At 45.0% G+C, this 27,357-nt stretch overlaps 1 protein-coding gene across 4 annotated transcripts; it reads left to right on the top strand.

Annotated features, from left to right (window-relative positions):
* The first annotated feature begins 427 nt into the window (after positions 1-427).
* Positions 428-25,526, top strand: fam126a (family with sequence similarity 126 member A). 4 transcript variants are annotated; one of them, XM_036515574.1, is made up of 12 exons: positions 7,823-7,883; positions 11,006-11,087; positions 12,126-12,227; positions 12,890-13,069; positions 16,279-16,359; positions 16,472-16,587; positions 17,093-17,188; positions 18,562-18,678; positions 19,290-19,377; positions 20,279-20,438; positions 21,226-21,491; positions 23,618-23,693. In XM_036515574.1, exons 1-11 carry the CDS (start codon positions 7,831-7,833, stop codon positions 21,474-21,476), a joined length of 1,326 nt encoding a protein of 441 aa, XP_036371467.1. In that variant the 5' UTR covers positions 7,823-7,830; the 3' UTR covers positions 21,477-21,491; positions 23,618-23,693. The 4 variants fall into 4 exon arrangements, with proteins under 4 accessions (XP_036371465.1, XP_036371466.1, XP_036371467.1 ...); XM_036515572.1 differs by lacking the exons at positions 7,823-7,883; positions 21,226-21,491 and adding an exon at positions 428-560 and having other exon boundaries at positions 23,618-25,526; XM_036515573.1 differs by lacking the exons at positions 7,823-7,883; positions 21,226-21,491 and adding an exon at positions 4,131-4,299 and having other exon boundaries at positions 23,618-25,526.
* The last annotated feature ends 1,831 nt before the right edge of the window (positions 25,527-27,357 follow it).

The raw sequence follows: 27,357 nt of genomic DNA, 5'->3' as shown, positions 1-27,357 counted from the left end.
AGCTATGACACCAGAAATTATGATTGATACCCTGAGAGCCAAACTGACAATTTGATCACCTCAGATAAGTCATTGACACATATTACAAGTAACTTAATGTATGGCAGGTAGTTGCGGTTAGGCACTGCTCCTATAACTTGTCAAAAACTAACGGTAGCTACGTTATAAAACTTTAAACGCGTTGCTGCAAGACTGCATGTGTCTTAATACCTGCCATCCCTAACTGCGCTGCTGCTCCCAGTCACCGGTCTGTTCCAGATTCGCACCGGGCGTTTCAGGCAGCGACAACCGAACGCTCATCGGGTCCCGCCCCTAGATCTTATTATACCAGCATTTATTGGTGTAGAGCCAGCGAGACTCACTATATTGTGATACAATTGGCTTAAATGGACTGTCAATCTATGTTAATTCTTGACGACATGTTTGTATGAGCGGTGAAAGTAATGAAGATGGAGGAATTGGTGCTGATTAATTATTAAGAGAATTTATGGAGTAACTGATAGCGAGACGAACAACAAAAGCGACCAGGGTGAAAAGAAATTTTGGAAGATAGCATGGTAGTAAGTAGTCTACTAAGTTATAAATCGTCCTAGCCTTGGTTTCTCTCTTTGTAGCTAGCGTTAAGCAACGAGTTTGTAACCACATATAGCTAGCTAGCTACCTAAGTCAGCCACATTTTCATTTTTTTAGAAAATAGAAGGGACTTAGCTTAGTTAGCTAGACAGCTAGCAACTGTAATTGCTGGATAGCTATCTTGCTAATTCGTTAGCCGTTGACAGATGGCTTGCTGCCTCTGCTGTTAGACTAAGGAACAGGTTGGCATATATAGCTAGCTAGGTAGCTAACATAGCTAACTGTTTTCGAAATAACTTCAGAAGAGTCGTGTCAAACTAATATCAGTTGACTATTTATAATTTATCGTACTGTCTCCGTAATCCGTGGTTTTTTTTAATTAAGGACAGCTAGCATTGTTGCAATACGATGATAATCAATAATAAGATAGCCGGCTAGCCAGCTAACCACACTCGGAAATTCACTCATACATTCGGAAACTTGCCTGTGGGAGCTAACGACGGTCTGTGATCTGTCACAACTAGTATTGACCATAGTTTTACGCTCTGAAATGTTTGTCGAAACCACATGCATAAACCCACAAATCCAGTCTGTTAGTTAACTAATGTGCATTTTTAGCTACCCATAATTTACCTTTAGCGGGCGGCTAGACTGGAACATGCCTAGATCTTTCTAACCGACTTGTTGCCATCAGCCGTGTTGATATGTACGTGTATTATATGATTAGGTGTGATGTTCTTTAATGCTAGAATTAAAGCAGAAGATTCAATGCGAATAAAACAATTTGAGTGATAGTGATGATCTTTGTCTAGCTAGTTAGCCTCTCGATGCGTATTTACGCGCAGGTACGGACTGGCGCTTTCTTAATGACTTGCACTGAATTTCTGCCCCAAGACTGGGGGTCATTGGCATAAATCACGTCATTTTCCCAGCCTTAGTTTGTATCCTTATAAAGTTATAAAGTTATTAGCAATTGTTTATGAGCACGCAATCCAGAGTTGGCTGAAAACTCGTTAAATAACTTTAAAATGGGAAATATTCGACATCGAGTATTTTAATTGAATTTTGAATTTCACATTTGTTACCTTGTGGAATTTACATAATTCACAATTTAGTTGAGTCACTCTTTTTAAAGTTGAAACATTTAGCTAAACAACACACTGTAGATCACTATCCCTGTTTATATAAGCATTATCAGAATGGGTTGCTGTTGTAGGTGCTGCCATGTCTCTTGGTCCTGCAGCAGGTATTTTGTGAAAGTTTCTGTCAGGGGTTAATCTCTAATGTTAAGTATGTAAATAAAGAGCTGTAAGTGGGTTTTGATGGAGCTGAAGCTGGTCTCTACACAGTGCAAAGCTCAGGTGTTTCTCAAGGAGTGCAGCTGCACTGAAACCTGAATTTTGCCACAGAGATTGGAGTATTTAACCAGGCAGTTAATGCACAGATAATGTCTCCAAAGCAGCTCTGTCTAGATAACAGTCTGCTTAGTCCAGTTCACTTAGGCCAGTCTACAGAGGCCAGCTGCTGTCTTTGACAGTGTTATTCTCTGTTTCTGTAAGATTAGCCTTGGAGCAGTGCTCCTGATTATGTAGAGACTCCTGATGTAATTGACTGCAGAAGAGCCTCCTTAGAACTGTGTTAACTGTGATTAAAGATCTTTCAGCACCCTCCCACCCACGCCTCCAGCTTCTGATGCTCAATACCGAGAGCTGTCGTCTGGCTCTGCAAGCTCAGGGATCCCAGCTTCTACTCTGAACTGGAGCTCTGGCTTTGAGAAGGAGCTGCACTGAGTCTGAGGTACTTGCAGGATAGACACTATCCTAAGCACAGCCTGTGTGCATTTAAGTTATGCTATAAAAACTGTGCATACATTGTTAAGGTAAACAGTGATTTCAGAGTTTTAAAGGCCTGAGGAAATTTAAATCTGTCAGATTATCAAGGAGGAAGTGATGGCCATTTCATTTAAATATATTTTTGTCATTTAGCCCCATTGAACTCAAATGACAATTATAAGCGCTCCGGCTGAACTCCAGTTGGCTGTTCCGTTCTGCTGCTACAGGGGCCGTGCTGGCAGGATGCTGGAGCCCTGTGGGCTGCTGTTGATAAAGAAGAATGATGAGTTTGGTCGTGTTTGTGCTGCTGGTATTTCTGCCACTCTTTGCTCTCAGCAGGTGATTTATTATTTATGGCTGCGCTGCATGACCTCTCAGCTGCCAGCTGCCACTGTACTGAGAGTAAGAGTAGCCCTGCAGCGGTGTGGAGTAGCCCTGAGAGTAAGAGTAGCACTGAGAGTAAGAGTAGCCCTGCATCGGTGTGGAGTAGCCCTGAGAGTAAGAATAGCCCTGAGAGTAAGAGTATCACTGAGAGTAAGAGTAGCACTGAGAGTAAGAGTAGCCCTGCGGCGGTATGGAGCAGTGGTTAGAGTGCTAGACTCTGGACCTGAGAGCTGTAACGTAGTGAGTATAAGTGTGGAGTGGAGGTTCGAATGCAGGCTGCAGGGGCTGATACTTGTCCTGCTCTTGATGTGGTAGCGTTTTTCTCAGGCTGTTTGCACACACCTGAATGTCATTTCAGTGAACACATGAACAGGTACAGGTGTTTGAACTGGCAGGACAGGTGCAGTGTAACCTCGCTGGATCCAGAGTGGGGGGATGGGGGGGGGGTGGTCACAGTGCGCTGGAGCGGGCTGCCAGGCAGGAAGTGTGGGGGCGTGGCCCCTCTAGGGCTGCGTGGGAGTCCTGTCATGCTGTCAGCTGTGCAGTGACACATGAAGGACCTCTGGGCCAAAGTACCAGCCAGTCTCACCATGCAGAGTCACACAGGACACAGTCTGTGATGTGATAGAAGATGATGTAGGCTGGTATTGCCTGCACTGCTGTTTGTAGTGCTTCAGGTTAAACTTTGTGGAAGCTACTCTTTGTATTGCATTTTACCTGCTCTGTAGATACAGCAACGCTGGCACCTGCATCCCAGCTACAGTGAAGGAGCTCATTCTAGTGAAATATTACTCTGCAGTGAAAAAACATTTTATGAGTGAAGTCTGATTATTCTGCTATCCAACATTTTTCTCTATTTCTGACTGACTGTGAAGAACAGCATAAAAAGCACTATATTTCCATACCTCTTGGCAGCAATTTGTAAATGACTGTATTCACATACTGTAAAGGAACTGATTAATGCCATAATTCAGGAGAAAGTGACACATGAACTGCTGTGCTGCTGCAGGAGAGAAAGCAGTCCTCCTCCTGTTCTCCCTCTCTCCTTCTCTGTCTCCTGTTCTCCCTCTCTCCTTCTCTATCTCCTGTTCTCCCTCTCTCCTTCCCTGTCTCCTGTTCTCCCTCTCTCCTTCTCTGTCTCCTGTTCTCCCTCTCTCCTTCTGTCTCCTGTTCTCCCTCTCTCCTTCTCTGTCTCTGTCTTTCCTGCTCTCCCCCGCACTTGCAGTTGTTCCAGAACAGAGCTCTGCGCTGTGATTGGTGTGCTCACTTCCTGGATCCTCCCCTACAGTTTGTAAGAATAGAGACTTACTCACACACTTTGGGCAGAGTCGGGCTGTGAAAGAGTGCTGCACGCACTGCTTTGGGTGTGTGGCATCAGCTCTCTGTGTGCCCGGTGGACAGGAAATGAGATTGTGTGAGTTGTCTAGGAGAGCTTTGGCTGTGGGTGTGTCATTCTCAAGTTTTGGAGAGCTGTGTTTCACATCTGGCCTGCAGACTGGCTGTTTGAACTGTAAGTAAAATTTTCCTAAAGAAGTTTCTTAAGGAAACACTTTCTGATGTAGGATGATTTGACTACATGTTAGACAGAACGTGTTTGTTTCTCCAGAGCATGGCTGAGTGACTCAGGCCTGGTGTCGTGACTGTAAGTGTAAGCGCCTCCCTCAGCCCAGTTCTGCTTGTTTAAAGGCCTCAGCCTGGGTGTGGATGGAAGCATCACCCTTTAAAGGCTGTGGACTGGCGGCACCGCTGCCGAGCCAAGGAGGCGGAGTCTGTGTGCTGTATAAAGCACACGGCTTCTTTCTGTTTGTTAAAATGACCTTCCTCTGCTGTTGATAATACAAGCGTTGATATCGTGTCATTTGATGTAGGTGAGGTTAAACTGATAGAAAAGAATTGCGTGAAACATGTCGTTGTCTTCTGGGCGTATTTGTGGGATTGAAACAGTTACTGAATTCTTCAGAAACAGGTTTTTCAGAATGTGGGATTGAATGAGTGCCACATGTATTGCACAATCCTCACTTCCCTCTCTGCGATGCTTCTGGGGAGAGTGTCAGATCAGACAAGGAACAAGAGTTCAACCACATGTCAGCAGGACTCCAGAACAACAATAAAACAGAAAAGGTGTGAAAGAGATGCAGATTTTTGTCATTTGCTGCTATTGATGCCCCTGTGTGAATAATGTTTGGAAATATTTTAATAGTAAATGATTTAAAATTTAATGAGTAGAAATAGTGTTTATAATTCAGTTTAGCAGTCTATAATTCAACAGCAGTTTAGTATTGGCAGGATTTTTGAACATTGCATTTTGACATGCATGCTTATGCTTTTGGAGAACTTTATTAAATGTGACAACACAACCTGTATGGAAAGGAAAACCTGCAGTGTGACTGCTGAAATGTGCAGAAGTGTATAGAAAGTGCTTCAGTCCTGCGTTTGTGCCTGTTTTACTGCATTCAGACTCTGTACAGTCTCAGCCCTGCTTTCTGCCATATGGGACCTGCATTTTTTATGAAGTAATAAATGTTATAATCACATGTCCGCATACATTTAAAAAGCGTTCCCCTTACATCCTTGCATATGACATAGACATCTGCAATATTTGAATTAAAATGATATAGTTTAAGTGGTGTATTCATTCTTGAACATTGACAACTGATTCCTACTTGTGAGATGTTTTAGAATTAGGGCTTTTAAAGTTGAAAAAAAGGTTCACGCAGACGGTGATTCTGTACTGATTACATGATGCTCCTTAGTGGTATTTGATTTAAAAATTAGGAATATTATATTTATTAGCCCACTAAGCTCCTCAAATGGTAAAAGGCTCCCTGACACAGATGGATAGTATGCCTGATTCCCTTATTTCTCATAGTTTATACTGAGGATCACAGCTGTGGGGATGAAATTCACAGGACAGGGTGCTGATGCCCCCTGTAGGAGCATGTGCATCAGACCATGTACAAGCTGAGTTAAACAGAAATGGCTTCATGGTTTCCTCAGTTTAACAGAAGAAGAATAAGGGTATCAGGAGGCAGTGGTGATGCTCACCCACGCTGCAGGTGTGTCATGAGAAAAGTGGAGCACCGTAGTGAGCATTTGGGCAGGTCAGTAATACCACTGCAAGTTAGGGATCTGCGGTGCTTCTCTCACAGGGTGAATAATTTAAGGCATTATCTAGGCTATTTATTATTCCACATAAAATTAGAGAAAAACCTATTAATTTTGTTGAAAAACGAGGACAGAAAAGGAAGAGAAATTGGCAGGAGAAGATATAGGAATTTGAACAGAAGAAACATTCCGATATGATATGAAGTTGTGCATCAGTCTGTACTCACAGTGGGGGTCCAGTTTGGTGCTGGGTCTGTATGCTGTGTTAGTCCTGCTTTTCCTGTGCTGGGTCTGTATGCTGTGTTAGTCCTGCTTTTTCCTGTGCTGGGTCTGTATGCCGTGTTAGTCCTGCTTTTTCCTGTGTTGGGTCTGTATGCCGTGTTAGTCCTGCTTTTTCCTGTGTTGGGTCTGTATGCCGTGTTAGTCCTGCTTTTTCCTGTGTTGGGTCTGTATGCCGTGTTAGTCCTGCTTTTTCCTGTGTTGGGTCTGTATGTTTTTTAAGTCCTGACTTGGGCCCTCTTGATACTCTGCCGTTTTATTGATGACAGTTTAGTCCTATCACTGCTCTGCTAGTAATGTTGTTGTATCATTCTGAACATTAAAGCATTAATGCTTTAGTATCCCAGAGTTAATGGATATTATTTTCATGGTTCCTGTGTTTTTTGAATTAAGCTGATATTGAATTAATCCCAGTGCCTCCTAGCATCTTTCCCACTGTTGGAATGATAGCTAGAAATAGACTGAAATGACACGCCCATAACAAGATTGCACATTTCTGCACAATATCTGCAAGATGCAGATTTGCACTGACATAGGTGTGCATTCCTGACCTGTTATGCTCAGCAAATCAGAAATGAAGGCAGTACAGATTGTAATGAAGACGTACAACAGTATAGACAACATAAGCATTTTATTGTTGTGTTTATTGACAGAAGCAATTTTAAAGAAATTATTTTAATTACTTTCAAGTTGACCAAGAATGGAAACCATCCATGCTAATTTGTTTGTTCACATTTATTAGCATTCATGAATTGTTTGTTCATGACAAATTGTGCTGGTATGACAGTGCTACTGCTTTCAACGACTAGGAGTAGGAAGCTTCATCAGTAACTGTCTGCTCTAAGGTAGCACTTGAGCTTTTAGCATGATTGTTAGGAGTAATTCTGAACGTAACTTTACATCACATTACATAACTCTGAAGTCGGGGCGGCAGTGTAGCATAGTGGTTAAGGAGCAGGACTCGTAACCGAAAGGTTGGCGGTTCGATCCCCGCTGGGACACTGCTGCTGTACCCTTGGGCAAGGTACTTTACCCACAGTTGCCTCAGTAAATATCCAGCTGTATAAATGGATGACATTGTAAAGAACTGTAACCTATGTAAGTCGCTTTGGATAAAAGCGTCTGCTAAATGAATAAATGTAAATGTAAGTCATTCTGAGTGCTGTTTCCATCCCCGTTCCACTGAGAAGCATCTGGGCTCAGACACACAGCAGTGTATTTCCGTCCCGATGGGGTCACTCTTCTCACAGTCCCTGTCTGTGCAGGTCCCTCAGTGGTCCACTCACTTCTTCAGACTGCATCTCGGTTCCACCGCAATCCCTGCCCCCTCACGCTTGTTACTTGTAGTAATTGCTGTTCATTTTATGTGTAGTATTGCGATGTGTTTCGGATTGTGTGATCTACTAACTGATGTATGGTAGCATACGTGGCTTCCATTGCGTAGTCAGGTTGCACAAGTTAACTTGGGTAGGGCTTGAATAGTGTTATGCTCACACTCACTGGGCTGGGAGTGTTAGCCTGGTCTGACACTGTTGCTCATTCACTCTGGATAAGAGCATCTGCTGAATGCCTGTAATGAATGAAACGACTGTCCCTCAACATGCCGTCAGTCATGTGACCTTACAGCACAGTGCAGCTTGGAGAAGCTGCATCCTGCATGGATGAGCTGAGAGGAATTTTACAGGTGACCAACGTGCACATATATTCTGGGTGAGGTGCTAATATTCTTCAGCTCTACATTCACACGCCTATAAAAAGCTGTCCGGAAGTGAGCACAGAAATGTCTTGGCCTTTTGCAATTAACAGGCACTGCTGTTCTCAAAGTCCCAATCAGACTGAAAGCCCAGCATGTGAGATGTGGGTAATTACAGTGTTTTACTTGTGCAGACAGTAATTAGAGATGCCTGTTGCCATGACTGCTGTGTGATCTGACAGTATACAGTGGGCTAAAAACCCTGTTAAAAACTGTTAAGACTGAAAGTCTTAAAATCGTTCTAATAACCTCTCATAATGAAACGGTACAGGTTTTAAAAGATTCTCAAATTATGTGAATATATATTATGCGAAAGTTATTGCAGTGCAGGTCAAAGGTCAGAGGAGCAGAGTGAAGGTCAGAGAGAGGCCTCTGCATAACAGATGGCTTTGATGAAAGAACTACTGTAAAAACATTAAATGTACCTAAAGATAAACACCTTGAATTTTAAGAAATGGACATGTTTTCCAACTTCTCCAGTCTCTCCAAGTTTTAAAAGTACAGGGTAAAGCCTGATTGGTCATACTTGTTGTTAAATGTGTTCACAGGTGCTGCTTGATTGTATTTTCAGGCCTGGATATTTTGTGGAAATATTTAAGTAGTGTTCAGTATGCTGAGAGCAGTGAGCAGTGATCGCTCCCGTAGTGTTCAGTACGCTGAGAGCAGTGATCGCTCCCGTAGTGTTCAGTACGCTGAGAGCAGTGAGCAGTGATCGCTCCCGTAGTGTTCAGTACGCTGAGAGCAGTGATCGCTCCCGTAGTGTTCAGTACGCTGAGAGCAGTGAGCAGTGATCGCTCCCGTAGTGTTCAGTATGCTGAGAGCAGTGATCGCTCCCGTAGTGTTCAGTACGCTGAGAGCAGTGTTCAGTGGCTCTTGCCAGATCGCAGCTCTGAGAGGCACTGCCTTGTTACTCTGTAATGGTTCAGAAGGACTCTGCTCATCTCGTCTTTCTCATTATTTATAGAAATAGCGCCTTACAGCATTGATCTGAGCTGAAATTCCCCCGGAGCAGCCTGATTCCCAGTGGACGGTCCTCATTTGGAGGTGTCCCAGTGGGCTTTGGCCAGTTTCAAAATTTTCCAAATATATACCAAAATATAGAGGCCAGCGATATTGTGGTTCTTGATATTACATTTAATGAAAATGATAACTCCTTTGAATTTGAATGAGACTTTGAATGCAATAAAAGTACAAATTAATCACACTCCAACCCTTTTTTCTCATGTATTTTATCAAAATATTTTAACAGTAGCCTTAATAGAAATATTTTAGATTTATAAGGCTACCAGCTGTAGTCATCCATTTTGGGGAAAAAATAATAATAAAATTAGCTGAACTGGCAGGTAAACTTGCAGTGGAAAACTCCAGCATGTCCGCTTTAGCTGCTTTCAGGAGTGGGTGCTGCAATGTCTCATGTTCGTTGTTTTTCAGGGACAAGATTGCCTGCCATTTCTATCCAGATAGGAAGGCTAACGGATACATCAGTATGGAGCTTTACTTCACACACATTCGCAACACTGGTTTTGCCTATTATTTACCTCATAGAATCCATGCCAGTGCCCTAGTACAGAAGAATACATCGCAGTGGTGGGTGGAAGCCGTTTTTGGTACTGCCAGGTAGCGGTGTACCACAGCGCTGCGCATGGTGTGGGGTTTAGCAGAGATGGGAAGATGTGATTGGCTGCTGCTGGAGCCCCTGTATTGGCGAATGGGAAGTGGTGTGCCAGCAGTACAGGGCAGAATGCACCATTTCTGACTGCATGTGGGTTAAAGCTGTTGAGCTGATTTCCTGAATGCTGCTCATTTTTCTTTATCCATCTACTCAGAGCTAAGCGCTACCTGGAAAATCTGTCAGCTTGTGTGCAGGATCATGCGCACACTTACACACAGAGTATTCAGAACTCTGCTTTTGCAACACAGATCCCTGCTTCCTGCTGGCAGAGCTTGGGTTGAGTAATCAATAAACCCTGAGCTGAGGTGCTGGATTAGACACATGGCACGCACATGCAGCAGAGAGAGGGAGAGAGAGGGAGAGAGAGAGGAGGGCAAAAGGGAGAATAGAGGGAGAAGGGAGGGGTAGAGAGGGGAGTCCTGTGTCTGATCAGTTAGCAGGTAGTGTGGAGAGTGTCGGCCTGGATCTCATCTGACTGCACTCATAATGAGTGGCTTCATCTCTGTAATGTGGATTGAGGGCAGTGAGATAAAGCCCTCAATAAAGTGGAGCAAAACTTATTTCAGCCTGAATAAATTATGAAAAAGTTAGAAAGGCTCTTAAGTTTAGTAATATCAGCTCAGTCTCTTGTGCCACTTGCTGGAGCACTGAGACTGTATTAAAACTCTATAAGTGGTTTTCTATATGAAATTCTGTCATTTTAAACCTGGTTGAAAATGGGAACTTTGTTTTTCCTTTCATACATTAACTTTGAAGAGCTGGTGACTAAAAACCTTTACAGTTATATTTGTATGTGTTGAAAACAGAAATCAGTTATTAAAACTTGACATAAGGTAATGAACACTTGCTCTTAAGTGAATGCCACTTAAACATGTGATTCCTGCTTTTACAAAACAGTGCATCCCGGACTACTGCTCTAAGCTAAATTGTTGGGAATTTCATATTGTTTTTCCCGAGGTATAATGTTATAAATTCAGTGTTCTCTAAAGCAGTATTTCTCAAACGTGTCATTGTAGGCACTGGCTTGCTATCATCCAAGCATACTCAAAAAAGATGTGTTTACACATTTTTCTATCAATTGTTATATAACCCTGTCTTCCTGGTCCCATGGCCCTGATCACTGCACTGCTCAAAACACCTGAACTAAATCAGTGGATTCAGCCAAACTACTGCTTCAACTGACTCTAATCACCACATTATTAAAACACCTGTATTCCCAAAAATGATAATGAAATAATTCAGCGAGAGAATAAATTGCAGAATTTCCCTCTAGTGTGACTTTAGAAATATGACATGACCTTGGGTGGCATGCGTTCATAAATATACTGAATGTTCGTTTTCATTCAGCATGTTTACAGAAGCATTAGATCAGTTCATCAGGGATTCATCCTCTTTAAACTCTTCCAGGTTGAAACCAGTGAGCAGCAGATGCAGGAAGATGTTGGCGATGGACCAAGGGGTAGTGGAAGAATGGCTGTCTGAGTTTAAGGTAACGCCACTGCTTTGCATCATGGGCCAGCCCTGCAGGAAGGAGGTCAAGCGTAGGGTTCTTGCCCATACATGTTGAAGACATCTTGTTATTGTTAAAGGCTATAGGAATGTGCTACTCCATGTACTTTCTGCTCACATCAACAGATCAAGGATCAGTTTACACAACCATAATTCCTGCCCTCATTACTATTTGAAAAGGCTAAAGCTGATGTGGGGTCAATGCCTGGGGCGGATGCATTGTGCCCCCTCCAGCTCTCAGCCCTCCCCCGGAGGCCTGTGCCCACTGGCACAGTGTCTGCCTTACGTGGGGCTTGTAGACAGAGTGGGGACAGGCCAGGTAGCAACATGTCCTTCTAATTTCAGATGTATGATGTCTGCCTTTTTCTAAGGGCCATTTTAAAAGGCTTGATGAAGGCAGTCCTGGGCACTCTTTGTGGAGTTAATTTCATATGAAAATTGAATAAAATCCTTCATTTTCATGTGTTTTTCACCCTGGATTCCTCCTATCCTGCTTCATTCTCAGTCTGATTTGAAATTCTGGTCTTTCACTGTCTTTGGTGTGTAATTTAATGAAATCTTGCACATTGTGTGAAATACAGAGAGCAGGGCAGCAGGCAGGTAATGTAACTCTCGCTCACTCAGAGAAATGCAGGTGATGTGTCTCTGTGTTTCAGCTCCTCCTCCCTCACCTGCCACTCTGTCAAGGTATTTCCTTTGCACTGATGAACTCCTATTTGTTTGAATTGTACTGTTGCTAGTTGTAATATCATGCAGCTGTTTGCTGAGACCGAAGTACCTACAGCGACACCTGGAGGATGATGATGGAAATACAGGTTGAAAGGCCTGCAGTTGCTAAGTGCTGTATAGTAGCAGGAGCTAGTCTGAGACTTCCCTGCGTGAGCACAAATGTCTGCAGGATGGTCCCTGTGGCGTGGTGTCAGGAGTCAGTACCAGTCATCTCAGGAATCTATCAGCAGCAGAGACAGAGTGACCTTTGGCATGACCTTTGCTTTCTGCTCTTCCCTCTGAATCTCAGACTCTTCCGGAAACAGCCACCTCCAGCTACGCTGCCTCTCTGAAGGAAAAGGCCTCTCTGGTGCCAGCACTGTATAAAGTCATCCGGGAGAATTTCAGCGACGTACGTGTTCCTCTCTCACTCCTCCTCTTCCTTCACTTTCCTCAGTCTGCCTGTGTATGCACAGTACTGTCTCTGCTGGTCTCAGGACACAGTGCTTGCTGTCTGTGTGGTGTCACTTAAGTAGTAACTCTTTTCTTTTATAGAATCATCTTTTAACTAAATTGAACTGAAGGTATGAATGGAGGCCACTGTACCTACGTGCGTGCGTGCGTGCGTGCGTGTGTATGTATGTGCGTGCGTGCGTGTGCATGCGTGCGTGTATGTGTGTGTGTGCGTGCGTGTATGTATGTGTGTGTGCGTGCGTGTGTGCGTGCGTGCGTGCATGTGTGTGTGCGTGTGTGTGTGTGCGTGCGTGTATGTGTGCGCGTGTGTGTGCGCATGTGTACACGCATGTGTATGCGTGCACGTGTATGTGTGCGTGCGTGCATGCGTGTGTGAGTGCATGTGTGTGCATATGCGCACACATAATACATAAAGGTATTTTCTATTGGGGGCCATGTGAGAAGGGTGTTTACTAACATAATTGTTTGTAATAGTTTTCTGGAATCTCACCTTATTTGTCAATATTTACTATTTTATCAATTTGATCATTTTCACATTTGTGTTTGAGGAAAATACTGTAGGGTTGTGTAAAACGGTGAGCTGTGACCTCTGACCCCCAGCTCCTGGAGCCCGTGTGCCACCAGCTGTTTGAGTTCTACCGCAGCGGGGAGCCGCGCCTGCAGCATTTCACTCTGCAGTTCCTGCCAGAGCTGGTGTGGAGCTACCTGTCCGTGACCTCCGGCCGGGACCCACGCTGCAGTGGCTGCATCGAAGCACTGCTCCTGGGCATCTACAACCTGGTGAGTCTGTCTGTCCGTCTGTCCATGTCCTTTCCTGCAGGACAGATCCTGCTTTTGACCTCCTCAGAGCTCCAGCTCTATATGGCCTGATTCTGTCTGCACTCATTTGAAGGAACCAGTTTGATGCCATGGTTCCATTCAGCCACATACAAAGAAAAAGCACTTCATCAGAGTCACAGTTTAAATACCCAGCTTCTAAGTATCAAGCAGTCCATTTATTGGAGTCATTTAGGGCCCATTCTCTCAACTGTGGAATTCAATTCACATTCAGTTCTTTCATGACATCATCCAACTCCATACACAATGTTACATGATTGCTAATTGATTGCAATAGTGCATAATCAAGAGTGCATTTTAAAACAGTGTGCCTGCTGTTACAGACTAATTACTGGTACCTAACGCAGACGATCTCAGTGAATATCCAGCTATAACATAAATAAACATGAATAACATGAATAAAATTGTATGAAAGCTGCTTGGGAAAAGAGCACCTGCTGAGCAATGAAACGCAAGTGTAAAAGGTTTTAAGACAGTTGTGTATTTTTGCTCAGCATAGTATATGCTAAATTTTGGGAGTAGTTTCTGTGGTTTTAGACAAGTGTCTAAAATTTCAATCAATCAATAAATCCCTCAATCAATCAATCACTCTTTATTTTTCTGTATCTCGTTTCATGAACAAGTTTTCACACAGCACCTTACAATGGACATTTTCCAGAGGGAATTAAAAGAAAGAAAGAAAAAACCCAATTTAGCCAGTATGGGAAAAACTGGAAGATTGTTCTGGAAGATTGTTTTCTGACCCTTAAAAGGCAGTCATGCTGCTGTGCAGGTGAGGTGGTAGGAGACGGGAAAGAGAAACATTGGGGAAGAGAATGAAGGAGACAGGCCTGCCCTCTGTGGTGGAGGGGCCACTTGGGCCCTGCGGTGGCCAGCTCTGGATTTCACTTAGAAACACCCCCCACCCCCCTGCGGTGGCCAGCTCTGGATTTCACTTAGAAACACCCCCCACCCCCCTGCGGTGGCCAGCTCTGGATTTCACTTAGAAACACCCCCCACCCCCCTGCGGTGGCCAGCTCTGGATTTCACTTAGAAACACCCCCCACCCCCCTGCGGTGGCCAGCTCTGGATTTCACTTAGAAACACCCCCCACCCCCCTGCGGTGGCCAGCTCTGGATTTCACTTAGAAACACCCCCCCCCAATTATCTTTCACTGGGACTTTGGTAAAGCAGGTTTGATGGAGTCTTGGTATATTTAGGAGAGCCACAGGGAGGGTTTCTCCTTGCTGTGGAATGTTTTTCTCTTTAAATGTGCTTCTCCTTAGGGCTTTATAAGGAGTAAAACTAGGCCAGCTGTCAGTCAGATGGAGGCGAGTCGGGGGGTGGAAAATCATGCTGGCATTGTTGACTTTGAGACGGGTGATTAGCCCTGACGTGGGCCCTGCTGTGCGTGGCCCTGCTGGTCTCTCTGACTGTGCTCCTGTGCAGCCTCTCCAGCAGTGCATCATCAGAACAGCACTCATACACAGCTCAGAACAGCACTCATACACAGCTCAGAACAGCACTCATACACAGCTCTGTGAGTGACAGAAACATTAGCATACAGCTATATCAGCATCTGATAGCACTGAGGACCACAGGGACACCAACACATGGACAGTTTAAATCCAGATTTATCCTTTGGTTTTGCTTTGCCATTTCTTGACATTTTCCAGTGGAATGGCACCATAATAACAATGGCATAATAACAGCTGTGCTTTTAATTCTTTTACTTAGATTATTGCTGGATTTTATCTGTTTATTTGTTTTATCCAGGCCCCCAAATCATTTTAATCTGTTTTGAAGTAAGGATAGTTCATTTTGTCATTTGTCATAGATTGTAGTGCCATAGAATGATTGAAAAAGCTGTATATAATGCCAGAATAGAAAATAAGTAAATTATAGAAAAATTGAATTGAAGGTGAGAATGTGTGTTGGTGGAGTGGACCCCATTGTGTCACAGTAGTGTGTCCTGGGGGGGAGAGTTCAGGGTCGCACTCACAGCACAGACAGTTTCCTGCAGAGGGGAGAATGCTGACCTCAAATCCTGCAGCTGAGAGAGTCACTCTGAACTGAAACTGACAGTATATAGTATATACACACGCACACACACAAACATGTGCACACACATATATACTGGCTTTTCTTGGGGTGACTGTTGTTGAATGAGAGGCTCCATCTGCAGTGTCTCTCTCTGCAGTGTATCTCTCTGCAGTGTCTCTAACTGCACTGTATCTCTCTGCCGTGTATCTCTCTGCCGTGTATCTCTCTGCAGTGTCTCTCTCTGCAGTGTCTCTAACTGCAGTGTCTCTAACTGCAGTGTCTCTCTCTGCAGTGTATCTCTCTGCAGTGTCTCTAACTGCAGTGTATCTCTCTGCAGTGTCTCTCTCTGCAGTGTCTCTAACTGCAGTGTATCTCTCTGCAGTGTATCTCTCTGCAGTGTCTCTCTCTGCAGTGTATCTCTCTGCAGTGTCTCTCTCTGCAGTGTCTCTAACTGCAGTGTATCTCTCTGCAGTGTATCTCTGCCGTGTATCTCTCTGCAGTGTCTCTAACTGCAGTGTCTCTAACTGCAGTGTATCTCTCTGCCGTGTATCTCTCTGCAGTGTCTCTAACTGCAGTGTCTCTAACTGCAGTGTCTCTAACTGCAGTGTATCTCTCTGCAGTGTCTCTCTCTGCAGTGTCTCTCTCTGCAGTGTATCTCTCTGCAGTGTATCTCTCTGCAGTGTCTCTCTCTGCAGTGTATCTCTCTGCAGTGTATCTCTCTGCAGTGTCTCTCTCTGCAGTGTATCTCTCTGCAGTGTCTCTAACTGCAGTGTCTCTAACTGCAGTGTATCTCTCTGCAGTGTCTCTCTGCAGTGTATCTCTCTGCAGTGTCTCTAACTGCAGTGTCTCTAACTGCAGTGTATCTCTCTGCAGTGTCTCTCTGCAGTGTCTCTCTCTGCAGTGTCTCTCTCTGCAGTGTCTCTAACTGCACTGTATCTCTCTGCAGTGTATCTCTCTGCAGTGTCTCCAACTGCAGTGTCTTTCTCTGCTGTGTATCTGCTGTGTTTCTCTGTCCAGCAGCTTCATCTGAAGGGTATTTTTTGAATGAATTGTTTGTTTGCAGACTGTTGGACCTTTGTGCTGCTCTCCTTCTCAGCACCGGCTCTCCTCACTCTTTTCCTCTCTTGCAGGAGATCGTTGACAAAGATGGCCAGAGCAAAGTGTTGTCTTTCACGGTTCCCTCCTTATCAAAACCTTCGGTGTACCATGAAGTGAGTTGGATCCACACTGCCCATCGATCTCTGTATCAGTACTATACATTTACTGTATAGTTGTTTTAACTGACATTATTGTATTGTTAATCAGAATGGTATGTGTCTTTAGCCCTCAACGATTGGTTCATTGGCGCTGACAGAAGGGGCTCTGTCCAACCATGGGCAGAGTCGGGTGGTGTATAGTGGACCACACCTGCAAAGAGAGACTTTTACGGCACAAAACCGGTGCGTCCATCATCATCAGAGTAACCCTTAACTCTAACCCTAAACCCTAACCTTAACCCTCACTGACAGCAGTTTTTTGCTCAATTATTCATGTGTGTTTTCAACATTTTCATCTAATATGTGCTCCCATAGTGAGTGAGCAACTCTGTGTGAGTGAGTGAGTGAGTGAGTGAGTGAGTGAGTGAGTGAGTGAGTGAGTGAGTGAGTGAGTGAGTGAGTGAGTGAGTGAGTGAAATCTGCCTTTTTAACCCTTAAATGAGAACCCTAGCTGTGATGGTGGCAGTCATGTTGGTGAACCTCAATTGCGGAGTGTGAGTGTGTGATATTGGTGCTTTTTGTATACTTAACCATCATGTCAGGATTTCCGTGTTCATAACTGTAATGTAAACTTTCACTTATTATGAAACATTGTATGAATGAGCATTTTGCTGGTGAGCTAACATGCAGCAGAGCCTGTGAGTGCCCGCGCCGTTGCCTCTGACATCAGCACTGCTGCTCCCTGCAGTTTCCAGGTTCTGACGTTTCTCCTGCTGTGCTACAACGCTGCCCTGAGCTACATGTCCAGTCCTTCGCTGCAGTCCCTGTGCCAGCTCAGCTCCAGGTGAGACCCATGTTCCAACCACACGCACCTCAGACAGGCCATGCCGCTTCCTCTGCCCACCCCGCTTCGTGTGGCATGGTGTGGAATGTGTAGAATGAGGCCAGGATGCCAGTCTGCTGGGTTGGGAGACACTGATAAGCTGTTAGTATCAGCAGAATCTGATCCTCAGGTCTCCCAGCCTGCTCCCCCAGCACTGCACCAAACCCTCCCTCCCCAATCCTGTTAAAGGCTTAAACCATCCCAGCAGCTCAAGATGCTATTTTACTCCCCAGCAGCATGACAGCTTTCTCCCTCAGATTAAAACCAATTCAGATGCTGCAGATGATTAATGATCACACTGTATGCTTTTTTACTGTGTTGTTTACACCACAGTATACTGTACTAGATTACTGTTAGGCTGTAGTATACTGTACTAGTTTTGTGCTATGCTACATTCGATTGTTACTGATTTTCTAGTTTACTTTTCCAGATTACTGTTATGCTGTGCTACTGTTATATTACAATCGGTGTCAGTACACTTGTAAGAGGTCAGTGCTGACACAGTGTCAGAAAAAACACGGGACATGTTCTTTCCATGTCCGAGTCTCTGCAGATGGAGTCAGGCTTGGGTTTGAGTTTCAGGCCTGTACACACCCCTGGCACCCTGTGCTAGCTCTGCTCACCCAGCTGACCCTTCCTGAAAGGGTCCTTCATCCTGACCCTCACATGGAGTTATGAGCTCCCCGCATCAGTCCGGACAGCAGGGGCGCTGACCACTGTCCACTGCGAACTAAAGTGAAAACCCACCCATTCAGACCATATCACCCTAACTCTGACCCCTGCCCCTCCTGACAGTGTGCCTGAAGGTGTAAACATTAGAGGCAAGAGCCTGCTTTTATTCTTTTATTCTGTCTTTTATTCTGTTTTCTTTGATATAGTATACGTTATGATGTGTCTATGCATTTTCTGTGTGTAATCGCTATTGATGAAGTTGCTGTAGTAACACATGTTGCCCTTCAGTCTCTTACGGTCTGTATCTGTGGGTATGTTGGGGTTCACTCTGTAACCCTGCTGCTCTGATTCCTGCAGGGTCTGTATCTGTGGGTATGTTGGGGTTCCCTCTGTAACCCTGCTGTTCTGATTCCTGCAGGGTCTGTATCTGTGGGTATGTTGAGGTTCACTCTGTAACCCTGCTGCTCTGATTCCTGCAGGGTCTGTATCTGTGGGTATGTTGGGGTTCCCTCTGTAACCCTGCTGCTCTGATTCCTACAGGGTCTGTATCTGTGGGTATGTTGGGGTTCACTCTGTAACCCTGCTGCTCTGATTCCTGCAGGGTCTGTATCTGTGGGTATGTTGGGGTTCCCTCTGTAACCCTGCTGCTCTGATTCCTGCAGGGTCTGTATCTGTGGGTATCCCAGGCAGCAGTTGAGGCGCTATAAAGGAATCAGCACCCGCATGACCGTGTCGTCTGAGTTCCTGGTGCAGTTAATCACTGGTATCCACTATGCCCTGTGAGTGAAATGTTTCATTCTCTGCATTAACACACACACACGCACACGCACACGCTCACGCTCACTCTCACACACACACACACACACACACACACACACACACACACACACATACACACACACACACATACACACTCTCATTCATGCAGACAAAGACACACACACACATATACTCTCACTCACACAATGTCACTCTCACTCACTCTCACACATATATACGCACATATTCTCTCCACACACACACACACAGTCACTCTCACTGACACTCACACACTGTCATACACACCATACAGTCAGGAGAGCTATACAAGATGTGCAGGTTCCCTGTAGATTCAGCCTTCCCTTCCCTTCAGCTCAGAATGTTGATTTCCTTTTGACACACACACAGTTGCACTTTTTTATTTTCTGGAAGAAATGCTACGCTGATACAGTTGTCACTTGAAATGAAAAATGTTGTTTTCTGCTTAATGGTCCCTGTCCATTTCACCTGTGCACACCTTAAGAGCTGGTTTCCTGCATGAAAGGACACTCAGCAGTAGGTAGAGTGGCAGATTGGCTGTAGTGGCACCTGCTTGTGCTAGGCGTGAAGTGTGGTGCCGTGTCTCTCGCAGGTGTAACGGAGAATCGGACCTGGGCTCCAAGGCTCTGGAGGACGTGTTGTACAGAGCCCAGCTGGAGCTGTTCCCCGAGCCGCTGCTGGTGGGTAGAGGAGGGAAGTGGCTACTAACACAGCGTCTCTCTCCTGATTGTACCTTTAAAATATCTCTCTCTAATTTCTGCGTTTACGAGATGTGCTTCTGAAACGTCTTTCACTTCAGTCTGAAAAAACTACTGAGGATCTCATGCTGTCAGAAGCATGTAATGTTTCATAACTGCTGTGTATTTATTACTTTCAAGTATACGGGTGCTCCACTCTGAATGCACCTTTTTGGTTTATGGTTTGTTGTTTTTTTCTTCATTTATGATTAGTCTGTAGTTTGGGTGCTGTTCATGAGCTGCATCTCAAAGCAGGCTTTGCTGGTCTTAAGGGTTAGGGTTTGGGTTAGAGTTAGAGTTAGAGTTAGGGTTAGGGTTTGGGTTAGAGTTAGGGTTAGGGTTAGGGTTTGGGTTCTTTTTGTGCAGAAGAACAAGCAACTAAAATACTACTTCCATGTCTGAATAAATATTAAGTCACTAACTGTATCTTTTCTGTAAACATGGACTGGAAGAGTTTTGCATTTTCAGTCTTTTCAGTGTCAAAGATAATGCTAGATGTTAATATTGTTAGTCATACATATTTTGGATAGCTGGCACAGGTCAGCTCTAGGATGTTTGATTAGCTCAGCTGTAGATTTTCTCTCCTGTCTCCAGAATATGTCCCTGTCTCTGTCTTCAAATCGTGTCTGTCTGTCTGTAGAATGTGGCTTTCTCAGTTGCATCTGTGTCTCCATTGTGTGACTTTCGATGCCCCTAAATCTATCTGTTCTGTGTTGGCTTCGAGGGGATTGTGTGGTGTTTGCCCATACACAACAGTAAGTTGTTAGATTGCAGAAATATTTTGCACTTATACTACATCCTACATAAGTGTGTGTTTGGATGCCTCCCCTGGATTTGTGTATAGGTGGGAAATGCAATCAAGTCCTCTCTGCACGGAGCCGCTGTGAAGTCCAACAAGGAAGGAACACGCTCGATTCAGGTGGAGATCACGCCCACCGCGTCCAGGATATCCCGCAACGCCGTCACCAGCCTGTCCATCCGGGGCCATCGCTGGAAGAGACACGGTGAGAGGCGTGTGCCAGAACGTGGTCACATGACCATGCTGAGGTCTCAACACGTCATTGCCGTCATCTCATTGTCAAACTATGCATACATCAAAGGTCAATGTATCATTTACAGATGAATTCATATGAAAGAGCAGGTGCTGCAGAAGTAAAGCAGTTTTCAGCTTTATAGCTCAGGGAGCAGTTTTCAGCTTTATAGTTCAGGGAGCAGTTTTCAGCTTTATAGTTCAGGGAGCAGTTTTCATGCCCTGGTTCAAACTCTGCTAATTGGTGGACAAAGTGTGAAATGAAGGTCTGTCCCTCTCCCCTTCACACACAGTGGGATCTCAGACATCATCTCATTCCTTATCTCACATTATCAAATACTCCTTTGGAAAAATGATTAGCTGACAGATGTAGATTACTAATTACTAGGAGAGTTAAATCTGTGAGTTAGTCACCTGACCGGATAGCTGAAAATGGAGGGTCACCTTGCAACAGGCCTGCTGTGGTCTGTCCTCACTCATATACATCTAAGTAACGTTCCCTTTAGAGGCGTGACCTCTCCCCTGTGGATTTCCTGCACAGGGAAGTAATCATGGTGTTGACTGAATGAACTTTAAATTAGGGAAGTCAAGTGAAATCTCAGGCTTGACCAGCTCAGCGTAAGACCTCCCACTCTCTCCATCTGTCACCATTGCATTTTTTTGATTTTATGTTGTGTTGAGTTTTCGTTTTTGCTTTTTAATGTTGTTTGTTTCCTTTCAGCCATCCCGTGTGTATGTGTGTGTGTCATTCTCACCCTCAGAGTCTCTGGAGAACAGTACTGACTCCCCGGACTCGGGCCCCGTCGGGCCCATCCCTGAGATTAGCGTGACAGGGGTGAGCGGCGAGAGGGTGGCCAACGGCGAGGCTCTAAGAAACAGGCCAGAGGGGCAGCCTCTGCCTCTGGGGGGCGCCGATTCAGGGGCCGACTCTAGAGCAGAGGTCAGGAGGCAGAAGTCCGTGAGGAGGCTGTTGGAAGACGGGGTGGTCCCCGCAGGGCGGGTCCAGTACTAGACCCAAAGCCTGGAGGTACTGTGTGGTGGAGTGGGTGTGCTGTGGGCGTGTGGGCCAGGTGACTGCTGCATGGCGCTGCTGACTAACCCCGCCCCCTCACACCTGGCTACACCTGGGCATGGCCAGCATGCTGACCAAGTGCAGATGGAGATGTGGCGAAATCCTCCTTTTCCCCTGGAATCACTGCTTTCAGCAGGGTGCTGTGAGACCCGCCGTTTGTAGGTGGTGTTCCATGTGACACTGTCCCTGGGTTCGTGGCATTGATTATTCAGACACACCTCCATTAAAGAAGAGCTGTAGACCTTTGGACTGATTGGCTTCTTGATAGATGTAATTGTACTGTATGTGTTTATCCTGAAGGACACCAGAATGCCCTGGACAGAGTCAGTGCTCAGACTCGACTTTCAGATCTGAACCTTTCGGTTTACCATTCGTGAACAGAGCTGTCAAACAGTCTTATGTTACTTAGAACTACATGGCGTATATACCCAGTCAACCAACCAGAAACAAAACCAGGGGTGAATTTATTTTGAAAGGCTTAACATCTTTGTAATTAATAGCGAATAAATTTGAGCCCCCTGCGAATGTTTGTGATCAGTATTAATTTGCACTCACTCAGCATTCATAGGGTCATTATTAATGTAAAGACCGAACCCTGACTCTGTGGGTATATGAGGCTGCTGTGGGCATGTATGGTGAGCCGGTCTGAAGGCCTGTTTAGTTGTTGTTTTTCTGGCTCCGGCCCACAGTGCGCCTAACCTCTTGGCTCCATACCACACTGGGTCACACGCATCCTGAGCCCTCCCATCAGTGCAGTGCTGATCCTCCCAGCATTAACACCAAAGGCTCCTGCTGGCACCATGGAATTTGCTCTTGGATATGTGGATTTGGTCTCTGGTCCATTTGCAGAAAGACTGTTTGACCCCTGCCCTTTGGGGCCTGGTGAAGGGGCATTCCTATTGGTTGAGTGAAATTGCTTTATTTTCTACCTCAACCAGCCATGTCAAGAATAAATAATAGAATAAAATTATTTTTCCTTGGAGGGAAATGTGCTTTTGGTGATGTCAGCGCTGGAGACTTTTTTGAACAGAGAGACAACTTCTGACTGATCTGAGACCACGTGCTCCAACACATTACCCTGGAAACTTGGAGAGTAGAGACATGCCTTAACTGATCTGAGATCACCTGCACCAGTCTGATCATGTCTCTGTGAAGATTAGCTCCACACCTATATGCTAATTCTTAGTGCCTACTGTGGAAGACAGGCAACTGCGTTCCCTTTTACAAAAGCTCTTGAAATGCATTTCTCTCTTGATTTTGCTGCTGAAGTGTATAGTACAGTTCCTGACTTTGCTCCAAATAGCCTCCCCATCTGATCTTTTTCCACTAATGTTACAAGAGGGTTTTGCTTCTCACCCTTGACCGTCTCACCCTGACTTCCTGCTTTCCTCACCTCACTTGGATGATCTTTAAAGTCACCTGATTATACCTGTGTGTGGTGCAGGATGCTCTCTCTCTCTCTCTCTGTGGTGGGGGGATATTGTCTGTCATGAAGGTGGATGTGTTCAGGTGTTCAAGCTTTTAGGGAGCGACCTGAAATGTCAGACAGGTTTAACAACTTTTTACCCAGTGGAAATAGGTTTTGTGGGCATTTTAAACCTGATTTTATGATAATATTTGGATGTTTCTGGATTTAAATGTAGTTGTACAAATAAGGTTGTCAGCTCAGCCATATCAGGTTCCGAGTTTGTAATAGGCACTGGGTTTAGGGGTGTCAGACCCTGAGTTGGAAACAGGCACTGGGTTTAGGGGTGTCAGACCCTGAGTTGGTAATAGGCACTGGGTTTAGGGGTGTGCGAGGCTGAGTGTCAGGTTGTATTTTGAAGTTTTTGGATTTAAATGTTTTTAGCTGTAGTTATTCAGAGAGGGTGGTCAGTTTATGGGTGTTCGGCACAGAGTTAATAAATGTAAATGAATAAAATGCAGATGTAAGTGGGTGGTGACTATTGGGGTGCCAGGCCCTGAATTTTAGGGTGTCAGGAACTGAGTTTAGGGGTGTTTGTAGCTGACAGGTAGTTTGGTGGTGTCAGGGGATTGGTGGGTTTCCGTGAGTGTGACGGTCTCTCTCCTGTCTCCCCCAGACGCAGTGGATCTGGCTTCCCCGGACGAGCTGATGGAGATCACAGAGGTGGATGAGGGGTTCTGCTCACAGGCGGCGGGGGGAAGCCCCCCGTCAATCCTAATCAGCAGCACCCCCACTGTGGGGGCAAAGTCTGCGGCAAAGAGCCAGCGCAGAGCAGGGGGGGGCAAGGGGAGCAGAGCAGAGGCCCAGTCTGAGAGCGGCCGGGACCAGCTGTCCCACAAGCCTGCAGGAGGAAGAGCAATGAGTGAAAACCTGGAGCTGCTGTCGCTGAAGCGCCTTACTCTGACCGCCAGCCAGTCGGTGCCCAAAGCCGGCTCCACTCTCACCTCCAGCCAGTCTGCGCCCAAAGCCAGCTCTCTCAGCCTGTCTCGCACTGCCAGTGCTGTCTTCTCTCGCTCATTTGAACAAGTCAGCAACGCGCTCTCGGGTGGAAGCTCTGCCCACAGCCACACCCACACTTCCAGCAGCCTGTCAGCCCCTGAGACAAACCGCTACTCTGCCTGCAGCCTGCAGGAGGAGCGGCTGACGCTGGCGGTGGAGCACAAACAGCGGTCCCCCAGCATCAGCATCCACCTCTCCACTGACCTGTGACCCCTCACTGCCCCCTGCTGGCCACAACAGCACACCCCATGTATCAGCAGGGTCTGTGGACAAACCCCCACCTCTCCCTAACAGTACTGGCAGCTTCAGCCACTGCCCCCCAGACACCTGTGGAAACATTTGCTCTTAGCAGCTCTGGAAGAATCCCAGAATGCCCTGACCCCCCCCCAGCAGCGCTGTGTGTCTCCACCTGAAGCAGTGTGGCTCTCAGCTGTTCTGCCACATGCTGCAGCTCTGCCTCAGAGGAAAGATCCACATCCACCCCAGGCACACCGAAGGTGAGAAGGAGAGACTCGAACAGCCCTGGGAATGCTGCCCCCCACTGGCACATAGCCATACCCACAGCAACTAGGAGGAAATCTGTGTTTTGGTTTCTTTGGGACATAATGACTTTTTAAAAAACTATTTTGAATGAAGTATTTTACGTTCCTGTGTAGTTTCAGTATTCCCAGATGTTGTCCCATCCTGGAGACATTATAAATTATGTCTGTATTGACCTGCAAGGCACTGTGTGTGGAGGTGATGTTTAGCCATTGTGAGTATTTATAAAGCTGTATTCTCTGGCCTGACTGTATGAGACTGCTGGACCAAGGGAAGCGCTCTGGTGAGATACTCTGTGTGATGGAATGTTGTCTAAAGGAGTGACCCTCATGTGAAAAAGACAAGATTACACACTGTCAGCCAGTATCTGCACAGCACTGCAGGTCAAAACCAGTTTAAAGTCACTGTTTTTCAGAAATGTACATTATCTGTTAATTGTACACCTTTGCTACCGTAGTGATTTGTTCTTTTTCCCTTTAAGCTCTAAAATCTCTGAAAATCCCTCTTAGGAACCAAAAACGTGAAGCTGTTTACATGAGTAACTGGTGATGTGACACTGTAGAAGCAATACCACTGGCACTCTCCTGTCCGAGTTACGTTGTTGGCATGTTTGAAACTCTGACTAGGTTTAGTATGATATTGTATGCTGTATAGGTGTTTCTTCCTGAGAGAGGGCCCGCAGTATTCATTTGCCATGGGGTTTTTCCCAGCACAGAGATTCCAACCAGTATGCCTGAGGCTACATCTGAGTGGCAGCCAAAGTCCTTTTATTCACCCATTTTAAGTTATTTTGATGCAATCCTGCGCTTTTTCCCAGTTGAAGGTTTTACAGTGGTCTGGTGTTTGTTTTCCTTAGGTTTTCATCTTTTTCTAGTAAAAATGAAATTAAACCAAGCACTGTGGTACCTTAATGTCAGTTTTTGAAAAATATCCTCCTGTTTTGTCAGTTTTGGTAAATATAGAGAGCGTATGCAGTAGCTAAATTTGCAAGAGATGTCATATTTTTGTGCGGAAGTATAATAACAATCAAAATGTCTGTATTTTTGTTTACAGAACGTGGAAATGCACTCTTGTGAATTGTACAGATTATTGTACTAAAGTTTTTGCCTTTTGTCTGAAAATAACTGATTGCAATAGCTTCACAAAATAAAGTGTTTATATCTTTCAGACATTCTGATGGTGTGATCCATAAAAGGGTTTGCTTTAAAGAGTCCCCAGTGGGCATATTCAAAAGGGTGAAATGTATAATAAACCAAAGTGAAAACCAACTAACTTGCTTTTTGGAAACAAAAGGAATGCGTTATGTTTTAAGTGAACAGTTGCGTAAACAAATGTGACCCTTTTAGATTAGGTATCAAATTTGTTGATGAATTAGCATTGAATGTTTGTCACTTCCTGGGGGCTAATTTTTTTTCCATCTGAATACTTTATTAACGTACTTGTGTAAAGTGCAGCTGTATTTTGACTGATTCTGTTGAAGAGCCAGCCAGGGCACAGTGGGAAATATGAATTACTATTCTATTTCTGAAGAGAGAAATCTCGTTTAAGTGTCTTAGCCAATCAGAAACAGGGAGGCCCTGCCTCTAATTGGTTTTGATTGACACCTGTTGCTGGGTAATTCAGGAGAGCCTCGCAGAGGTGTAGGAACATCCTGAGGTAATCGTTCTCAAATTTAAAAAATGCGATAAAAGTGACTAAAAGCTATCAAATTATTGCAGGAAGCCTTATTGCTTTTATATATGCTACCATGGAAACATGGCAGTGTAGTACCTATCTACAAGAAAGGAGACCAGACTGATCCAGGAAATTATAGGCCTGTCAGCTTAACTTGTATCGCATGCAAAATACTGGAATCCATCATTAGGGATAATTTGGAATTATTCCTGGAATGAAATGGTGTCTTATATGATAGCCAACATGGTTTTCGCAGAGGGAGGTCGTGCTTAACAAACCTCCTGGACTTCTTTGAGGAAGCTACAGCATGTCTGGACTCAAACCAAGCTTATGATATTATCTGTTTGGACTTTCAAAAGGCATTTGACAAAATTCCGCGCGAGAGGCTCATATTGAAAATGAAATCTGAAGGAATTACAGGAGCTATCACTGAGTGGGGTTGAAGTTGGTAGAAAGCAGACTGTAACTGTGGGAGGAAATGTATCAGAGTGGGGTCCTGTACGAAGTGGAGTCCCGCAGGGATCGGTGTTGGGGCCTTTGCCATTTCTTATATACATAAATGATCTTGATGCAGAGGTTAGTTGTAAAGTAGTAAAATTTGCAGATGATACAAAACTAGGGGGTCTAGCCAACAGTATGGAATCAACTAAGGCAGGGGTGTCCACACCTCTCCTGGAGGGCCACTTGTCCTGCATGTTTTACATCTCTCCCTGCTCCAACACAGCTGATTCAAATGATCAGTTTGTGATTCAGCAGCTTCAGGAGTTCATAACGAGTTGATCATTTGAATCAGCTGTGTTGGAGCAGGAGAGGTTTGGACACCCCTGAACTAAAGTAATACAGGAAGACCTAAACAGCATCCAAAAGTGGGCAGATACCTGGCAGATGACTTTCAATTTATATAAATGTAAAGTCTTGCATGTGGGAAATAAGAACCTTAGACAAGACTACTTCATGGGTGGAAAAAACTAGAATGTGCTCAATTTGAAAAAGACTTGGGAGTAATAGTTGACCCAAGATTAACAGGATCGAGGCAGTGTGCTGTAGCAGTAAAAAAGGCCAACGGGATGCTGGGATATATAGGCAAAAGTATTGAGTATAAATCTAAAGAGGTTATATTGAAATTATACAATGCCTTAGTCA

The sequence above is a fragment of the Megalops cyprinoides genome, chromosome 21 (genome assembly GCF_013368585.1).
Source record: "Megalops cyprinoides isolate fMegCyp1 chromosome 21, fMegCyp1.pri, whole genome shotgun sequence".
In the NCBI taxonomy this organism is placed as follows: domain Eukaryota; kingdom Metazoa; phylum Chordata; class Actinopteri; order Elopiformes; family Megalopidae; genus Megalops; species Megalops cyprinoides.
Note: the sequence above shows the minus strand (reverse complement) of the source record. Positions and strands in the feature narration are given on the sequence as shown.